The sequence below is a fragment of the Lepisosteus platostomus genome, chromosome 23 (assembly GCF_059453375.1).
Source record: "Lepisosteus platostomus isolate fLepPlt1 chromosome 23, fLepPlt1.hap1, whole genome shotgun sequence".
Lineage (NCBI taxonomy): Eukaryota > Metazoa > Chordata > Actinopteri > Semionotiformes > Lepisosteidae > Lepisosteus > Lepisosteus platostomus.
Genome location: NC_142633.1, coordinates 17,292,503 through 17,309,227, shown reverse-complemented (window position 1 = coordinate 17,309,227; position 16,725 = coordinate 17,292,503). Strand labels below are relative to the sequence as shown.

The following is a 16,725-nucleotide window of genomic DNA, read 5'->3' as shown; positions in this document are numbered from 1 at the left end:
CATCCATTCATCCACACTAATCTAGGAGCTCACAACACAATTACAGCACTCAAAGCAGAGGGACTGTATTTAAATAGCGCCGCCCCCGACAATCCGACAGCAGCTTTGGAAATGCAGTTAATAAAAGAGCCTTGTTTAAACAAGACTGAACATCATCCATCCACTGAGCCACTGCAGTCATCATTTAAACAGCAAACCTGTGGCACAACCCCTCAGGCTCCTGCCTTCACCTCCGTTCAACAACGGTCTTCTCCAAAGGGGCATGTCTTCCTCTGCTCCGGCTTCATAAAACAGACCTATCTGATCTAAACAGAAGCACGCGCCGCCGTTTACAAAGATGCACATCTTTGTGTGGTGATCGAAAAAGATTTCCAGTAGTTAACTGATACAAGGATCTTATCCTCAGACTTCAGACTGCAGTTCTGGAAGTTAAGATTGTTGTACTGGTTTTTATCCTGTATCTACAGAAAGAGTGGGAGTGGTGGTCCAGTAACTAAGGTAGCACACAGCTGGAGGGGAGGGAATTATGGGAGTAACGCTCCCTGGCTAGACAGCAGGCTAGGACCACTGAACTCTTACTGCACCACACTGAGCAAGCAGCGTGTAAAGGCAGATCTTCCCAGCTTACATAGATAGAATACAGCTTTACTACAGGCACCTCTGCTCTGCTACAGAAAACATTTTAGCCGAGCAGATGAGAAAAACTACTACTAATGAAATAACACCATAGGAAACACCTGTCAGGTAATTGAGCAATAATCAGGTATATAAAACCAGAAGTGTGATTTATCCTCTCAGCCAGAGCTCCTTCAGTCTGCTTTTCCATAACGAGAAGACCTCAGAAAGCGGTACAGACTTTCTTTCGGGTCGCTGATGTGGCCTCCTGTCTTTGCCAATGCCAGTGCCCAGCCTTTGAAGTCTCACTTTAAAGCGGAGCGAAAAAAACAAAATTCATGAGACAAAGGGCCTGTCAAATCGGCAGCCGGGCTGTCTGGTGCACCTGTAGGAGGAGCAGACACACAACACAGAGCAAGAGCAGCCCTCGCCGCAGACCTGCGTGGGGAGAGGAAGCGAAGAAAGGACTTCAGAAGAGCCCGGAAAGCTGAAAACGGCCCAGATAATTAATATAAAAGGCATTTCTGCAACAAAAGCTTCCTGGCTGCTTTCATCTTTGCGAGGCGAGGAGCAGTTCGTTTATGAGCACAGCCTCTTCAGGGGTAATGTGCCATCAAAGAGAGATGTCAGACACGAGAGGAGATCGTGCAGGTTTGACCCTCTCACAGAAATATGGAGGAGGGGGCACTGCCACACAGGGGCAGAGACTCCAAGCCAAGGCAAGCTCCACCTCGCCAGAAACACGTTCCCCGATGGAACAATCCCGCTCCTGAAGAGCTGGCCTTCAGACTGCAGGCCTTTTATGGACGAGGCTCTTTGTGCTGATATCTAAACACGCGCTCCCAGTCCCAACGACCAGTCGCAGCCTGCCCATAAAAGCACGGGCAGCGCTTTAAGAGACGCAGCCTGGACACCGGCCGACAGGGTTTCTAATCTTGGCTGTCGACGGCGCAGGAAAACTACAGCAACAGGCCCAGGCTCCAGCCTCGCAGTGTTTTAATCCATTTCACCTTCAACCACCTGCAGCAGGAGAGCAAGGTGTTCCACAGCCCTCACATCACAGTGCTTGTCCACAAACACCTCCTCAGAAATAGGGAAAGACTGAACTAAACAAGTTCCTTCCCTGCAAAAACAAAAACCTCTCCGCCTGTGTGAGGCTCACCCACATTACCCACAACGCTCATCAGCTCTTCCCTCACTCAGCTAATTGGCCGCAGATGCGCCGGAAGTCAACTGCAATCAGTTTAACGAAGTTTCCTTGTTCACACTAAGCTATTAATTCCAGGAGCTGGAGAGGACTGCAGACCCATTCCCCACTGGGAGTGAAAGGCACTGGCGGGAGGGTTTTGTGAAGGATGTGGAGAGATTATTTGAATTGCTCACATCCCAGCCTTGGATACCACCGTTAACCACAAACCACTGCTGCAGAGCCCTTGCCTGGAACATTTCCAGGAACCTTGGCTGTTGTTGCTTTCACAGCTTTTCTTTCAAACCCTTTCTATTTCACTGCTCTATTTTTCTCCTCCTCTGCACCCTTTGCTCAGACCTGTGACCCAAGTAAACATGTTCACTTTAATGAGTCCAACACATGTTCAGTTGCAGATGTGTAGTTACTCACTGCAAGGGTCAGTTCCTCCGATGTTACAGAACCAGCAGCAGAGTCTGCTCCTGCCCCCTGCTCTCCAGACAGTTATGCCTCATCCATCCAGCAGGGGGAGCACATGGCAGAAACTTTTAGACCACTGTAGAACTCGGATTATTCAAACTCCTCCGGCCATTGTGATCCCGGGCCTTTTATTTGGGAAATAAATGGATCCATTATACAAAGGGCCTCCGTATTATCCCCTCTGCCGGAGCTAATTCAATTAATAGAGACGTTGAAAAGGAGGAGCCCCTGTCAACAGAGGGAGGCGAGAAGGGGGGTTGGCGCAGAGGGGGCTGATGCCTGATCCTACTGGCCAGGGAGGTGCGGCTCCCTCTCCCAGCAGGCGGCTCTCCAGCCCCAGCCAGACAGTCCACCTCTGTCTGCGGGGGCAGGGGATTCTGGGACGGCTTCCCGAGCCCCCGGAGCGGATGTAAAAGGAGCCCCGTGCTGGGAGCCTTTCTTAGCTTCGGCAGGGGTGCATGCAGCCGGGGCGCCACCGCGGCCACCTGGAATCACGGCGCTCGCTCCCAGACTTCAGAAACACCAGACGGGACCCTGCATCTGAACTCCTGAAGCCCCCACCCCGGCCAGCCCTTCCCCTCCTCTCCTCCAGCCCTGAGCCAGGCCAGACCAGAGAAAAACAGCAACAGAAACGAGTACAAACGCTGTTTCCTGCTCTGTTCTTTGCTCTCAAGCCGAGGAACAGGGAAGAGAAGGGAAATTATTAAATAAAGGTATTCTTGTTGCTACTAAAAATTTTGCCGCTCCGTCCAATCACTGGGTTGCCTGCTTGCTGGGAATGGAGACAGATGTGGTCCGCGCAGAGATCCCCAGTTAGTGAAAAAGAGATCGGAAAAAGTCCCTCCACTGCCCTGAACCTGCAGACACGCCACATTTTCCAGCTGCCCATCCAGCCCCTCGTGAAGCTGTTTTACGACAGCTCTTACATGAGCAGAGCTCGACCCTAACGCGATTTAAAGGACGGGGTGAAATCTGAATCCGGCGACAGAGCAGACAATTAAACGCGTTCGGGACAGAGTTTCCAGCAGCTGGTTTCCCCTCGTCTGAGGGCAGAGGCCTGTCAAGAGCAGCTCTGCTCAGCTTGGGAACAGCTCAAACCACGGAGATTCAGCAGGTGGATCTCAGGATCCCAGCCTGAGTGGAACCAGAGAGGCTACTTGAACTCCAGACAAACACACACTTGAACCCATTCCCACGGGGCTCTGCAGCTTACAAACCCCGAGACGGAACAGGCCGCTCTGCGACGGGAGCCTTACGGACTCCCCATCGTGTCCCTGCTCTGCCACCGCCCTGCAGAGGGAGGGCCCAGGTCTGCAGCATCTCCGCCGCTTCAGACCTCAGCTTCACTCAAAGCGCTTTTCTGTGCTGCAGAAAAAGCCCCACTGTGCCCCACAGGCCTTTCGGGGAAAGAATGCAGGGCAGGTCAGCACAGGCCTGCCCACTGTGGAGGAGCACTGCCTCTCGCTTCACAGAGCAGGCTCCAGCCTGCGCGCCCCAGACACACACATCGCACACACATCACACAACACACACTCATCGCACACAACGCATATACATCGCACACAACACACACATTGCACACGACACACACAACACACACACATCACACAACACACACTCATCGCACACATACACAACACACACTCATCGCACACATACATCACACACAACGCATATACATCGCACACAACACACACATCGCACACGACACACACATCACACACACAACACACACTCATCGCACACATACATCACACACACACATCACACACAACGCATACACATTGCACACAACACACACACATCGCACACGACACACACACATCACACATGTGCAACGTCTTCCAATTCCCAGACCCAGAGCCTCCCCTTGCGTCTCAGAACAAGGAGGGACTTTTCTGCAGACACACAGGGGACAGTGCAGTACGTCATCACGGCGCTGGTACCTAGCAGGCTCACTTTACACCGTGTGCGGAGGCAGGGACTGCCAGCGGTTATCAGCTCCACAAGAAGCCTTACTGTGATCCAGCCCATGCCTGCATTTCAGGCACAGACCCGGCCGGGCAGCGATCGGATCAGGTTCCCCGGGCCGCTGTCAGACGATACAGGGAGAGGTGTCACGAGTCCCAGCGTGTCGGTAAAAGAGCTTTAATTGTTTATGAGAGCCTGACTGACACACACACACACACACACACACACACACACACACACACACACACACACACACACAGCTGGGTGAGACAGACACACAAATTCACACCTCTGGCTCGATTCGCCCGAAGGTGACACAGCCCCTTGCCTGGCACAACATCCTCCTGGTCCGGAGGAACGACTTCTGCGAGATTCCAACAGACCCGGCATCAACACCAGACATGAGTATTTTAATCATTATTACAAATAAATCTCTTTGTGTCTCGTCCAGCTCATACGACACCACAGCCCAGGAGAATCAAGGTACCAGTCAGTGCATGAGGAATCCCAGCATGGAGCTGCAGTGCTGACCAGGGGACCAGAAAGCCCAGGTGTCTTCCCTGACCCAGACCCCCACTGCAGGCCAATTCACTCAGCTGCTGCCATGACGAATCTAGGCTCGGGAATCCGCACCAGAGAATACAGGCGAGCTTGACCAGCGAGCAGCTTTCAGATCGGAATGAAAAGCTTTCTCTCTTTATCTTGCATATTGTTTGGACATATAATACTGGATAGACCAAAGCGATGTGCCTGTTTTTGTTCAGTTCACTTCAGAGCACTCTGAGACATCCTTTGCACATCAAATGCAAAATACAGATTAAAAACAACAGGAATATTTTTTTAAAGATTTTTTAAGAGAGATTGGCACCTGTATGTTCTTCATAATTTATCCATCTTTTCCATCTTTAGTGTTTAACTCGATTGCGGATGAAACAAATCATCACGTTGTTTAAGAACGGACAATACTGATCCTGGAGTTTGAACCTATACAGCACAACGAGTTAGTCTGCCAAGGGCAGAGAGCAAAGACTCAGTCTGAAAAGGACACTGAAAGGGTCACAAACAAGCCCTGTGAAGGGACCGCGTGTTTAGAGTTTTGTTTAGAAAAACAACTCAGTTCTCAAGATCTTAATTATGCATCAGTGTTCAACACATAAAAAAATAAATCAAAATATTTGGGCTTTGATTCTTGCAGGAGACTTGGATTATTAGCCATTTATTTTCCATAGAACAAAAGGATTCTAAATTATTCGCACTTTTAAAAAAATCACTGGAGGAAACATATTCAGATATATTAATTTAATTTGTTTCCCCGGCTCCGGAAGAGCACAGCAGGGCCGCTAACAGTTAAAACGTCTTCCAACCCCGAATAAATCCGATTACGCGTCACAAAGAGAGCGCTGTTCCAGCCTGAAGCAGGGCTCCACTAGCCCTCCGCCCCTGGGGGGGACACAGGCTCAGTCCTGCTGGCTGGCTCCCCAGGGCAGGGAGGACAGGGATGGCCAGGACAGAGACAGAGACAGACAGAGAAGACCAGGGCAGGACCTCCGAGGACCCGGCTGGGGGTGGCGGGAGTTTGTTCAAGGGTGTGGGACAGGGACCCCGTGGTGCTCATCGCCACAGGAGCCACCCGCAGCAAGAGGGCAGTAAACACAAGCCCACCCCAGCCTTCCACTGGCTTTCCAGCTCTGCGGCGGCCTTCAGACCTTCCAGGGGGAACACCACTCTGAAACAGTGGGTGCTCCCTTATTTTTTTGAATAAAACAGTTCGGTTTTTCTTCTTAAAGTCAAAGCCATGCTGACCTGTGGCCGATTTTCTACAGGTCACGAGCCACGTCAGTCTCCTCCCCAGCAAACTCACACCCCTGGGTCCCAGATTACATTTACAGCTCCTGGCTTCAGTCATTAAACACTGCAGCTCGAAGACAAATGCTGGCAGATGTATCTTAGGCATATCCACTGGAACAGCCTAACGACGTTTGGCTGGAATTAACGAGATCAATACAGATGGCTCGATAAAAAAAAAACATTCTTCATAAATTAAACTGACATGTTCCAGAAACGGGGAGCCAGCCCAGTTATCTGCATCTGTAAATACACTTGTGAATCACTGGCTTTGGGACTGCACTGGGGCAATAAGACAGAACAATTAAAAAGCTGAAAGGCCGGTCTCCCTGTGTCTTTAGCCTGTTCGGGAGAGGGTTATAAACCTCCGTTATGAACCTCTCCTCACAGCCTCTGCTTGGCCTGACAGCTGTGGCAGCACCAAGAGCTTGGTGGGATGGGACTTCTCCCACCGTTGGGCACAAACAGAGCAGATGAATGAGTCCCCTGCACTTCTGCGAGCTTGAAGGAGATTCGAGATCCCCTCCTTCCACACAGCACCACAATAAATATTGAATGGGTCTCTTTCAGGCTCCCTTCAGCGCCCAGCGTAAGTGTTCTTGTGCAGACCGGTCGCACCTCTCTCCATTCGAACAGCAACGAGCCCGCCGACGATGAAACAAGAGCACACAAAGCCACACCAGACCAGTTTCAAAACACTTCACAGCCTCCTGGTGTCTCTACGAAAATCGGCAGCAGTCACCGGTGTTAAAATAACCCATTTGAGAAGCGCAGGTAAAGAGGACATCTGCGGCAGGCAGGTAACTACACTGCGCCATGCTCTCACCACTGTTCATACATGTGCGTGCAGGAAGGAAAGCGTGTGTGTGTGTGTCTGTCTGTGCATGCCAGTGTGTGTGTGCGCAAGGAAGGCGGGTGACTCCAGCCCAGCCACACGCTCAAAGGAAGGGAGTCATGGAGGAAGCTATTTTGCAGGGAACTGGAAACAGTGTAAAGGAAAGTTCTAAGCCCATTTGCACTCCTCAGGCACTTTACTGACTCGAAGCAGCCTGTGTGGATTTCTGTCCGACCGTGCATGTGATCCCGGTAGCGAACCTGCAGTAGTACTAGAATTAAAAGCTCAGCCTGAGCAAATCCAACGCCAGGAGACTAGAAGGACGAAGACGAGGCGCTCGGCGGAGCATGGGTCCTTCTGAAACACTGGAGCGGTATCTTCACGCTGCCCAAGGCCATGCCTTTACTATCAATCAGCCGTACTGCACCGTGACACAGCACACCCTCCTCTCCTTCCCCGTGCCTCTGCCCTGCTGCCCAGGAGCGCCCTGAATCTCGCCTGCTGCTCCCCACACTCTGAGCAGCCCACAGCCCCAGCCTGCACCAGCAGGCACCAGCAGGAGAATGGCTGATGGTGTCTTAATAATGCAAGCTGCTCTTATCACATGTACATAATTTAAAAATGGGGGTCTTACCTGGTAACAGCATATTCCCAGCATAGTCCCAGTACGCAGGGTGGGACAGCACATGAAAGAGAGAGAGGGAAAGACTCTTGTTAGTGGCAGCGAGCAGCTCCACACAAAGTGCTCCTGCTTCACTGTTTGCAACCAGCAATGCAGCAAAGCAGGCAACACCATATACAATGATGTAGGTCACACGCAGCACACTGCTTTCTGTGATGCACACAAGTGCACATTTAGACACAGGAGAGAGGACAGTTGTGGCCTCTGGTATGTGGTAACCAGTCACCACAGCTCACACCTGTCAGCGGAATCACCTGTCACCTGAAAGCTCTCAAGGTTGTGGCCAGACACCTGTGCGACCTGTGAGCACCACGGCACCTCCTGTTTCCAGCCATCAGTGCACCACCAGCTGAATTAACTTCCAGCTGAAAATGGATACCGTTCTATCAAACGTGTTGCTTTGCTCACTGATTCAGATTTCCTTTTGAAAAGGTATGGTGACGTGATAATCTAAAAACCAGACATCCAGGTTTGTCACAGCGCTAACTGTCATCACTTTGGCTTTCACTGAAGTACAGAGTAAATGACTTACAAACGTAAAGACACAACAGTCTCAGGCGTCTGACCCTGAAAAGCAGGATAAACTGTTGTCATGCAGTGCTCTTCAGCAAAAGGAGTTAAACTACAAAAGTCAGCCCTCCTGTGACACCTGAGACAGGAGAAGCCATGAAGGGCAAAGTGCTCTTCTCTTATCTCTCATACCTTGTGTCTTAGATGCCCACCTTATCTGCACTAAAAAAAGGCTTGTAGTCAAAATAACCCTAAGTCACCTGTGCAGATATGGATCTCAAGTCTCCTCATGTTCTTTTTCCTGCGCTCGGGTTTGCAGAACCTATCTGATCCCCATCACAGCCCTCGCTGGAGGAGAGGAGCCTGACGCAGGCCGCAGTGCTGCTCAGCTCTTGCTACAGTACTAACGCTGCCACAGAATCCAGAACACCAGGGTTTGTCCACACAGGCAGAGCACGACCCTGTGATTACAGAATTTCTCAGACTGCTTCAGTCCCTTTCAGCAGCTGGTGTACTCATAATCACGCGATTCTTAAATCTAACGTTTGCCTTGAACCATGTTAAAAAAACAGAATGGTGCTCAAGTTTAAAGCAGAAATTCCCAATGAAGTTCACTATTTCTGCAGCTTTGCCATGTTAACCATCCCTAAGACTACACTGTTGCTTTGCTTTGCTATGACTTAACATCTCACCCTTCGCTGCACTGCAGGAAATCTTTTCAGAATCGTGCTCCAGACTTTCAGATAAAGCATGAGACAGGGATCCCCCAGCTCAAGCAAAAGGAGCTAATATAGTGTTTCAGGAACGGTTTTAGCCAGTTGAAACGACTTAACAGAATAACTCACAGTTTTAAAGTAATTTACCAAGTTGCGCCTCCTTTGCAGCACTCAGAGTGAAACCCTACCCTGCTGTTCAGAATACAATTGCCTTTGTTATGTCAAAGTGCAGACGCAGCCATTCCCTCCAATGAAGGCAAGCTGACAGGCTGGTCGAGATGCTCCACGTCTGCGCACGTGGGAGGCAGCCCACAGAGAGGCTCTGTCCGGTACGTCCATTCACAGAGTGAAATGCGCAGCCTTGACTTTAATGCACTGAAAGTAATGAAGTTACTCAGCAATCCTCATTACGAGTGAGCACTGCACTCAAATTTGTATTGCCATTCAGCAACAGGGACCGCCAGAATGCTAAGGGCATTATATTGATTGCACTTAAAGTAATAAGTACAGAAAATCTAAAAACACTTTAATTTGTTTTCAGGGCAATGCGCTCCCATCTCTTGCTGGCAGCCACAACTGTACACGCTTTATCAAACTGAGGCCTAATGAGAAGTGACTGGCTAAGGCACAGAAAAGGACCTCAACATTTTCATTCCCTTTGCAGGGAGCGAAGAGGATCCAGAGATGACGAGGTCTGTTTCTAGTGTTTCTCTGCCTCCCCGGGACCATGTCAGTCAGTACTGCAGCCGAATTGTAGACGAGATGTGTATCAGATGCTTGTGGAACAGATGACTGTCAGCAGGTACTGTGTGCACATCAGTGTGTTAAAAGGGAAAGATCTTGTCTTCATTGCCTGAGGCAGAGAGGGTTTTAATGTCACCCACCCCAGATCTTCGTTAGGAGGGAGGAGAAACAGGGAAGTGTAGTGATCCCTGAGCGAACGACAACAGAAAGGAACATTCTGCCTGGAACTGCAGACAGTTTCCTTGTACTGCGTCGAGCACTCAGGCTCCTGTGACTCATGGCTGACAGGAAAGGTTTTAACTCCTGAAGAAACGTTTCACTGGAGTCTGGATGGAGGGATGAAGCCAGAATGTTCCTCAGAAGGAACATATCCCTGAGCTGCTGGGTACTGCCTCAATTTTCATAGTTAAATCTGCCTTTTCCCCCTATGAGCTGTTAACACCAATACCGCTCCTCCTCTTTTGGCTGGTGGGGAAATGGCCCCAGAGCTCCAGACAGAAGAATTCAGTCTCGGCACCTGAGCCGTAGCTCCCGCGGGTCCAGCTGTTTTCAGTGCGCAGCGATAATTCCCTCCAGATGTGACCTGTCATCAAGGTGCTCAGGCAGGTCGCTATCCTGCTCTGGTGCAGTGAGTCCACCACGTTTTAGACCTTAGATCCTAATTAGTTTGGTTATTTGAACAATCAACGTCTCATTTGCCATGAGATGAGGTCAACCATTCGATTAAGCTCAGCTGCTAAAAACATCGAAATGCCCATGCTTATCTGTTTCCATTTAAGAAAAACCAAAGTTCTCAGCGAAAAAATATAATATTAAACGCAAAAGGGCTTCCTCTAGATAGCCTGCTTGAACTACTTAAATTCATAATATTCATCATTTTGAATTACGTCCTATTGAAGGTTTGACATAAAGTTGATCATTTTTTAGGATGTGTAACGAAACAGGTTTAATCAAGACCCGTCTGAGCTAGTGAAGGTTTCCCCTGTTCTCCAACCAAATCACAACAACAGTTATAAGGCGCCTATTTTAAATGGCATGCCTAAACAAAATTCAAAAGAATCTCGTTTTTTTTGTATTCAGCTAAATTACATTCAATATAATATCCAATTTCGATTCCGCTTTCACAAACACAGTTGCATAGCGATTAAAAAAGTGCCAAGGCTGCTCTCGAAAGCTGTGCTTGTTTAGCCAGCACCCGGGAGAAGGGGCTCTGAATGAAATGAGAGCCCACGGGACACATTCATCAAACCCACCGCAAGAAAAACGAAAAAAGCAACATGAAAGTAATTACTAGAGTAGGAAAAAAGGGAAGCACTTCTAAATCATAGCCTCGATGTTGTCTTATTTAAAAAAAATAAATTTCAGGTCTGGAAGGTGTAATTACCTGACTGAGTCACAAGTGTTTTTACAACTACGTCCCACTCACAGCACATGTAGCCAGGAGGCCTTTTTAATGACAAGTGCAGTGGTGTGCAAGAAGCCTCAAAACCCCAGGAAGCCCTGCATCACGGACAGTGTGTAACTCGCACCAAGCGCAGCTCACGAAATCAACACCCCCCAGCCTCCCGTGAGGTCCCACTTGTTGGAAAAGTGCTCAGTCTTCACGATCTCAATGTCTCTCATTTAAACTATGGCTTCTTCAAACCACGAGACCATGAGATTCTTTTACAAAAGGGCTTAATCGCACACATTGTGACAATGGAAACAAAATATCCCCCCCCCCCACACACACACATGCTTTGCTACAAAATCCACTGGCTCCAAGCCACCCACAGTCCAGAGTGGGTGAGGGTGAGGCAGACAGGCTCTCTGTGGTTCAACGAGGGCTACAGTTACATCTCCAAGATCATCCCCGAGCGAGTGACGCTGATCTGATGGCTGCTGGAAGGGCCTGAACTCCGGATAGATGTCTCTCACGGCAACTATCACAGTACAGATACTCAAGCACAGCCAGAAAAGGTTCACCCTTGGTGCGCTCCCTCTCTCATGTGCGGACACACACGCCGACGCAGTTCAGTCGAGTTCCAATCATGGCAAAACGAGTCTTTGAACATGAAGGGGTGTCAAAATTTGGCGTTTAACTCGACCGGCTGAGGAAATCGGGGCTCAAAACTGTCACAACCCTCCGCGCTCATAAGGAATGAGCCAGGGGGGCAGCTGCGATAGTGCTGTTGGGGTGGAGGGAGGGGAGCTGGAAAGAGGAGCCCAGAGCTGTGGGCAGCCGGAGAGTATTTGAACGTAGGAGAGCGGATGTGCAGGATTAGAATTTGACCTCTTCCTGACCTTGTTAAATAACACCCTTTATTATTCCAGACTCCTCTCAAATGAAACTACACACAGGGTAAGAATAGAGTAGAAACAAACAACTTTGACACCGTCACTTTAAAAGAAGAAGCTATTTGCTTTTTTAAAAACAAGTCATCTACACTGCGGGGACCCGCCCACGACTACAATCAGAGCTGCCATCAGGAGTGGGTCCAGTGCCTTTGTAAAGCAGTACAGTTATTCAGGCAGAATTCATGGCTACTGTCAGGCTACCGCCGTATGCAAACTGCTGCTTGGTTTGGAAAGTCATCTCTTGGAAGGAAGCAGATCGGCAAAGCAGCAGCAGTAGAGACTGCCAGGGAGAGACCTTTATCCACGCGGTTGAAGGCTTGTCCAGGACATGTCTGGGACATGTTCCCGGACATGTCTTCCTTCCTCGCAGCACTGCGCCCCGCTGCCCTGTTAACCAGCCCGACGAGGGAACTACACGAGCTGCACAGCGCGGGCATCTGCATTCTGCAGCCAGCTAGGGCTCGCTGTCCGTTTCCAGGGATGCAGTTGGCTATTCAGGCAGTCCCTGAGAAAACCGAGCTGGATTTAATGAGTGCGTTCTTTCCCCGACTGCCCTCTGACATCCCCTCCCCCTCAGCAAAGGGGAGAACGGCAAAGAGGCTTGATAATCAGGGCCATGTGACCCACACTACTGTAGGTTTAGCCCGGCGGGGGGGCCCCCTTGTCATAGGTCACCCCTTAAGCAGCAGATCACATAGACCGCTTTGCAGGTCTGCAGGTCAGTAGGAGGCGCTCTTCATAGACCTCAGTCAGCTGACCAGGGACAAGGTACAATAGATGGCGCCATTCTTCAGACATGTTAAACAGAGACCTTGACCCCTTGACACAGACACTGGGGTCCACTCTGGGCCTGCACGTACTGACTTCCACCCTGTTCCCCCTTAATTCAACCTCTTCTGGTCTGCTGTGTACACTGCCTGCCCCCGTGAGGGGATCCCCCTACAGGATCCTCTGGGGTCTCGCTATTAATTTATGTTGTCAATCCGAAGGAAGCGCAAAGGACTTCACCGAACACACACCCGATGAAGAGGTAAACAACCCCCTGTCTTTGGACACCTGTGACTTCAGTCAAAAGAGCTGTGCTGGAGTGGCGGAGCTTGGTGGCTCATCGGGTCAGGGCTTCCTGTGGCCCCTCTTGTCAGTGACTTCAGATAAGGGCGAGAGGCCAGCGATGCCCGACACGTCATCGTCTTGCCGAGTCATTCCGCGACGGCAGCTCCTGCCCGCTGCTCACTCAAGAGTCCTGCAGCGACGTCATCGCAGCCTCCCCTGTGGGAGACGTCAGCGCGCACCTCGACGCCAGGTGGATACGCCTGGACGCAGCTGACCGCGGCCGCGCACTCAGAAAGGTCTGAACTGCGTTATTTATCTTATTTCCGGGCTCTTGTTCCCACTGCCACTGCACGGAGCCGCTGATCTCCACCAGCTCTTCTCCCTGCTCGTCTTCTGTAGCCCCATCTGAGACGTCCAACACAGAGAGGAAGACAGCAGAAAGGCTTCCACTTTGAGCTTTGAGCTTTAGGCTGAAGGGCCTAACAGAGAGGAACAAGTCTTGCCCTGCCCTGTGCTGGTTTCTACCATGAAGCCCACTGAGGTGGGGATCCATGAAAGACACTATAAAATAGACATGCTTCAGTCTTGAACCATTGTCAGGTATTACTGAGAATATACTATAAAAAGAGCGAGCAGAGCTCCAGTTCTGCCCTGGCACTGACCACTTTCTACATCTTCTCTGGAATTCAGAAACAAACCCAGAAGCCATTAAGGCACTGCAACACAATATCTGTGTCCCCAATGACTTTTTTTGTGTCCTGCCAGCAGAGGATTGTCTGGAGTAGAAAGATCTTTATCATTTTGGGGTAATTTGGAACAAAACAAAATGAGTCACGGATGAGCCATCGACTTCCGGCATCGTTTGATATCATTACTTTCTGCCGTTTCAGAACATAAATGGAACAGCCAGCGCAGGGCTTGTACAGAAAGGAAGGAGTCACTGGAAACAAAATCTGTTCTGCAAAAACAAAATAAACAGCCGTGTAACTGATCTTCTGCCCACGGTGTCTAACAGCGCAGATGGCCTGCACCAATTTGTGAGCTAGCGAGAATGCAAGCTGCTACTTTGTGTTATCTTAAATGTAAACAGATGGAGTCAGAAAAACCTCCGTGCTTCGCAATGTTTGTGTAATCCCCAGATCCCTCAGCTTCACTGCAGCCTGGCGGGCTCTCCCAGGGCCAGAGTCCATGGCTGAAAGGCCTGCCTCACACATCAGCCCAGGCTCGATACTCCCCTGCCTCCTCCTCCCCCAGGATCTCTCCCGGGTGGCAGAGATTTACAGGTGGGGCAGGAAGAGGGTATCCCAGCATGCCGCAGGATCAGCTGGTGGACAAAGTACACAGGCTTTACTGCTTCTCTGGGTAAACAGCCCACTCAAGTGTGTTATAACAAAAAGGGTTTCAACAGCACATGGAGGCTGTAAAACCGGGTTGACACTTAGGAGAGTCTGTAGAAGCCAGACCTTGGTTCTGGTCTAGAGGGCGCACTCCTTTCGCTAAGAGGCACCTTGTGAAAACACTTACGCACCATGGCCACCCTGTACCACTGGGAACAAAATGACTAAGCGATTCTCGCTTCTCGGGAAATTAAACTCACTCCTGCTCAGGTGAAACTGAACACGCATTTTGTTTTACAAATGAATACACATAACGGAGACCAGAAGAAAAAAAAACACTACTGCAGAAAAATACACGTGTGTGAGTTCTGAAACACTGGGTTCTAACACTTCACCGGGATCAGATTACTTCCCAAAAGCGAGAAGAGCAACAGAGGACACAACCGTGAGGAACTACACCCTCCTCACCAGCACATACATCCACACAGGATGGACATCTGGCCCGTTTGGTATGGATTAGTTGATCCCATGATCTTAACCAGCTAATTCATAAAGGACGTCAGGGTATCAGGGCTTCAACAACAGGGCTGACCAGCCTCTTCTACAATCCCACTACCCCTTGCATTGGAGAACTGCTTCCTGTTTTGGCTTTAAACCTCCCCTGGTGTTTTCACTGCTTTGTTTCACTGCTCATTCTGAAGAACTCAGCCAGGCTGACCTTGCCGGTGCCTTTGAGGACTGTGAACACTTATATCAGGTCGAAGGAGTTCAAGTAGGGAGCTGCGTCAGCATGCGCAGGCTGCGAAGGAACAAGTACAGGTTTATCCCCTGATGAAAAGAGAAGAAAATAAATACATCGTTTCGGCTGTGCAGCCTCCTTCTTGAAGAAGCCTTCTTCTCTTTTCAGCAGGAATTAACCTTCACTTGTTCACTTGTATCAGGTCCCCTGTACACCTGTAATCTTCTCTTTCCAGGACTAAAACGGTTCGCCTTCCCCTTAAACCGGCTCTGAATTTCCAAGAAACAGACGGAAACTGAGTGAAAGCCGTCCGGGAGCCGAAAGCCAGCTGCCGTTAGCAAGAGAACGCAGGCCGCAAAGGACTCCCTGCACCGCCCTGTCCTGCTCTCGCCTCGTCACGCTGGGCAAAGATCTCCTGCCGGGAATCCTTCACTCCTGATTAAACAAGCACGGGACTGAGGGAGGGAGGGGGGCTGCGCTCCCAGAAATCAGAGAGGGGCAAGCCGCCCCCCCCCCCCCCTCCACACACACACGTACAGCAGGGAATTCTAATCCCCTCTCCCCACTTTCCCCAGAGCCGCCCCTCAGCCTCCGCAGCTCCGCGAGATGATGCTCCGCCTCCCCGGAACCACGCAGGGCCCAGGCCTGGGACGGGTCCAGTTGCTGTATGAAAAGCCTGGCTGCTAAATAAACTCCAGCTGGCCGCCTGGAAGCCTTCGAGTCTCTCCGAGCGAAAGTGCTGGGCTGCAGAGCGGCCGAGGCCACGGACACAGCGTTCAATCCGCAGGAATCCTGTTCTGGACTCAGCAGTTACAAGACAATGCTGTGCAGTCTCTCTTTTTCTACTTAATCCCTCCCGGTTCAGGGACAGCTGGAGAAAAAGACTACATTGTAATCAAATATTTTCTTTAAACAATGATCGCCTAAGTTATTTGCAATCTCCTCCCCCCCTGTTCTCACTGTGGGGAAATTCCAGGAGGTTCAGTGTGAAATACAGCTCCCGTCTATTTATCTTTCAGGAGCTGTTAAGTAAACTTGACTAATCATTTTATTTTTCTTTTAATGCAGCGTGACACACAGCTTTCTAAACACAGCTGCCCACTGCGCAGTGCTTTCCCTGCAGTTTCCTTCCTCAGCTCAACTCTGCACCACCTTAAACCGCCCCGAGACCCCTCGAGGAGAGACTGTTAGGACGCTCGGTCCACAGCTCTGCGCAGCACCGACCACAGGGGGGCAAAGAGGGCTGGAGCACCAGAGCCGCCCTCGGACCCCGAGAGCAGACGAGGAGACGGTGTTCTCTCGGGGCGCCACGGCCCGAGCCCGAGTCAGCCCGGTCCAAGGCAGGTTGGCCAGGAATCACGCCGAGGCTGGCTCTGTTCACACCAAGGCCGCCCCCGCAGCCAGACGCGTTAGGAGCGGTTTCCCTTTCATTCCCCTCTCCCTTTGATCAGGCCCAGACAGGAGCAGAGCCAGGTCCTGACCCCGATGGCGGAGAGCAGATAAGATGCCATTAGCTCCTCGCTGCTTCCTTGAGGATACGGGGCTCCTGTTTCCACATCCGTCCCCAGCGCTGCTGTCAAAACCCCATTGAGAGGCTGAGCAGCATTCCTGCGGGGGAGGGGCAGGGACGGGGGAGGGGCGGCCAGTCCTCACTCCTCTCCTGGGCGTCTGACCC

General features: G+C 50.7%; 1 protein-coding gene across 10 annotated transcripts in view; it reads right to left on the bottom strand.

Annotated features, from left to right (window-relative positions):
* The window catches only part of agrn (agrin), a 166,342-nt gene that overhangs the window by 116,600 nt on the left and 33,017 nt on the right, over positions 1-16,725 (bottom strand). For 3 of the 10 annotated variants that reach the window (XM_088616707.1, XM_088616709.1, XM_088616708.1), the window contains exon 1: positions 7,567-7,594. The exons of 6 other annotated variants lie outside the window; for them this stretch is intronic. In XM_088616707.1, the coding sequence (XP_088472833.1) occupies positions 7,567-7,579 (13 nt within the window). In that variant the 5' untranslated portion in view covers positions 7,580-7,594. Of the gene's footprint in view, positions 1-7,566; positions 11,276-16,725 lie in introns of those variants that run through there. One more of the 10 variants, XM_088616710.1, reaches the window with a different exon arrangement.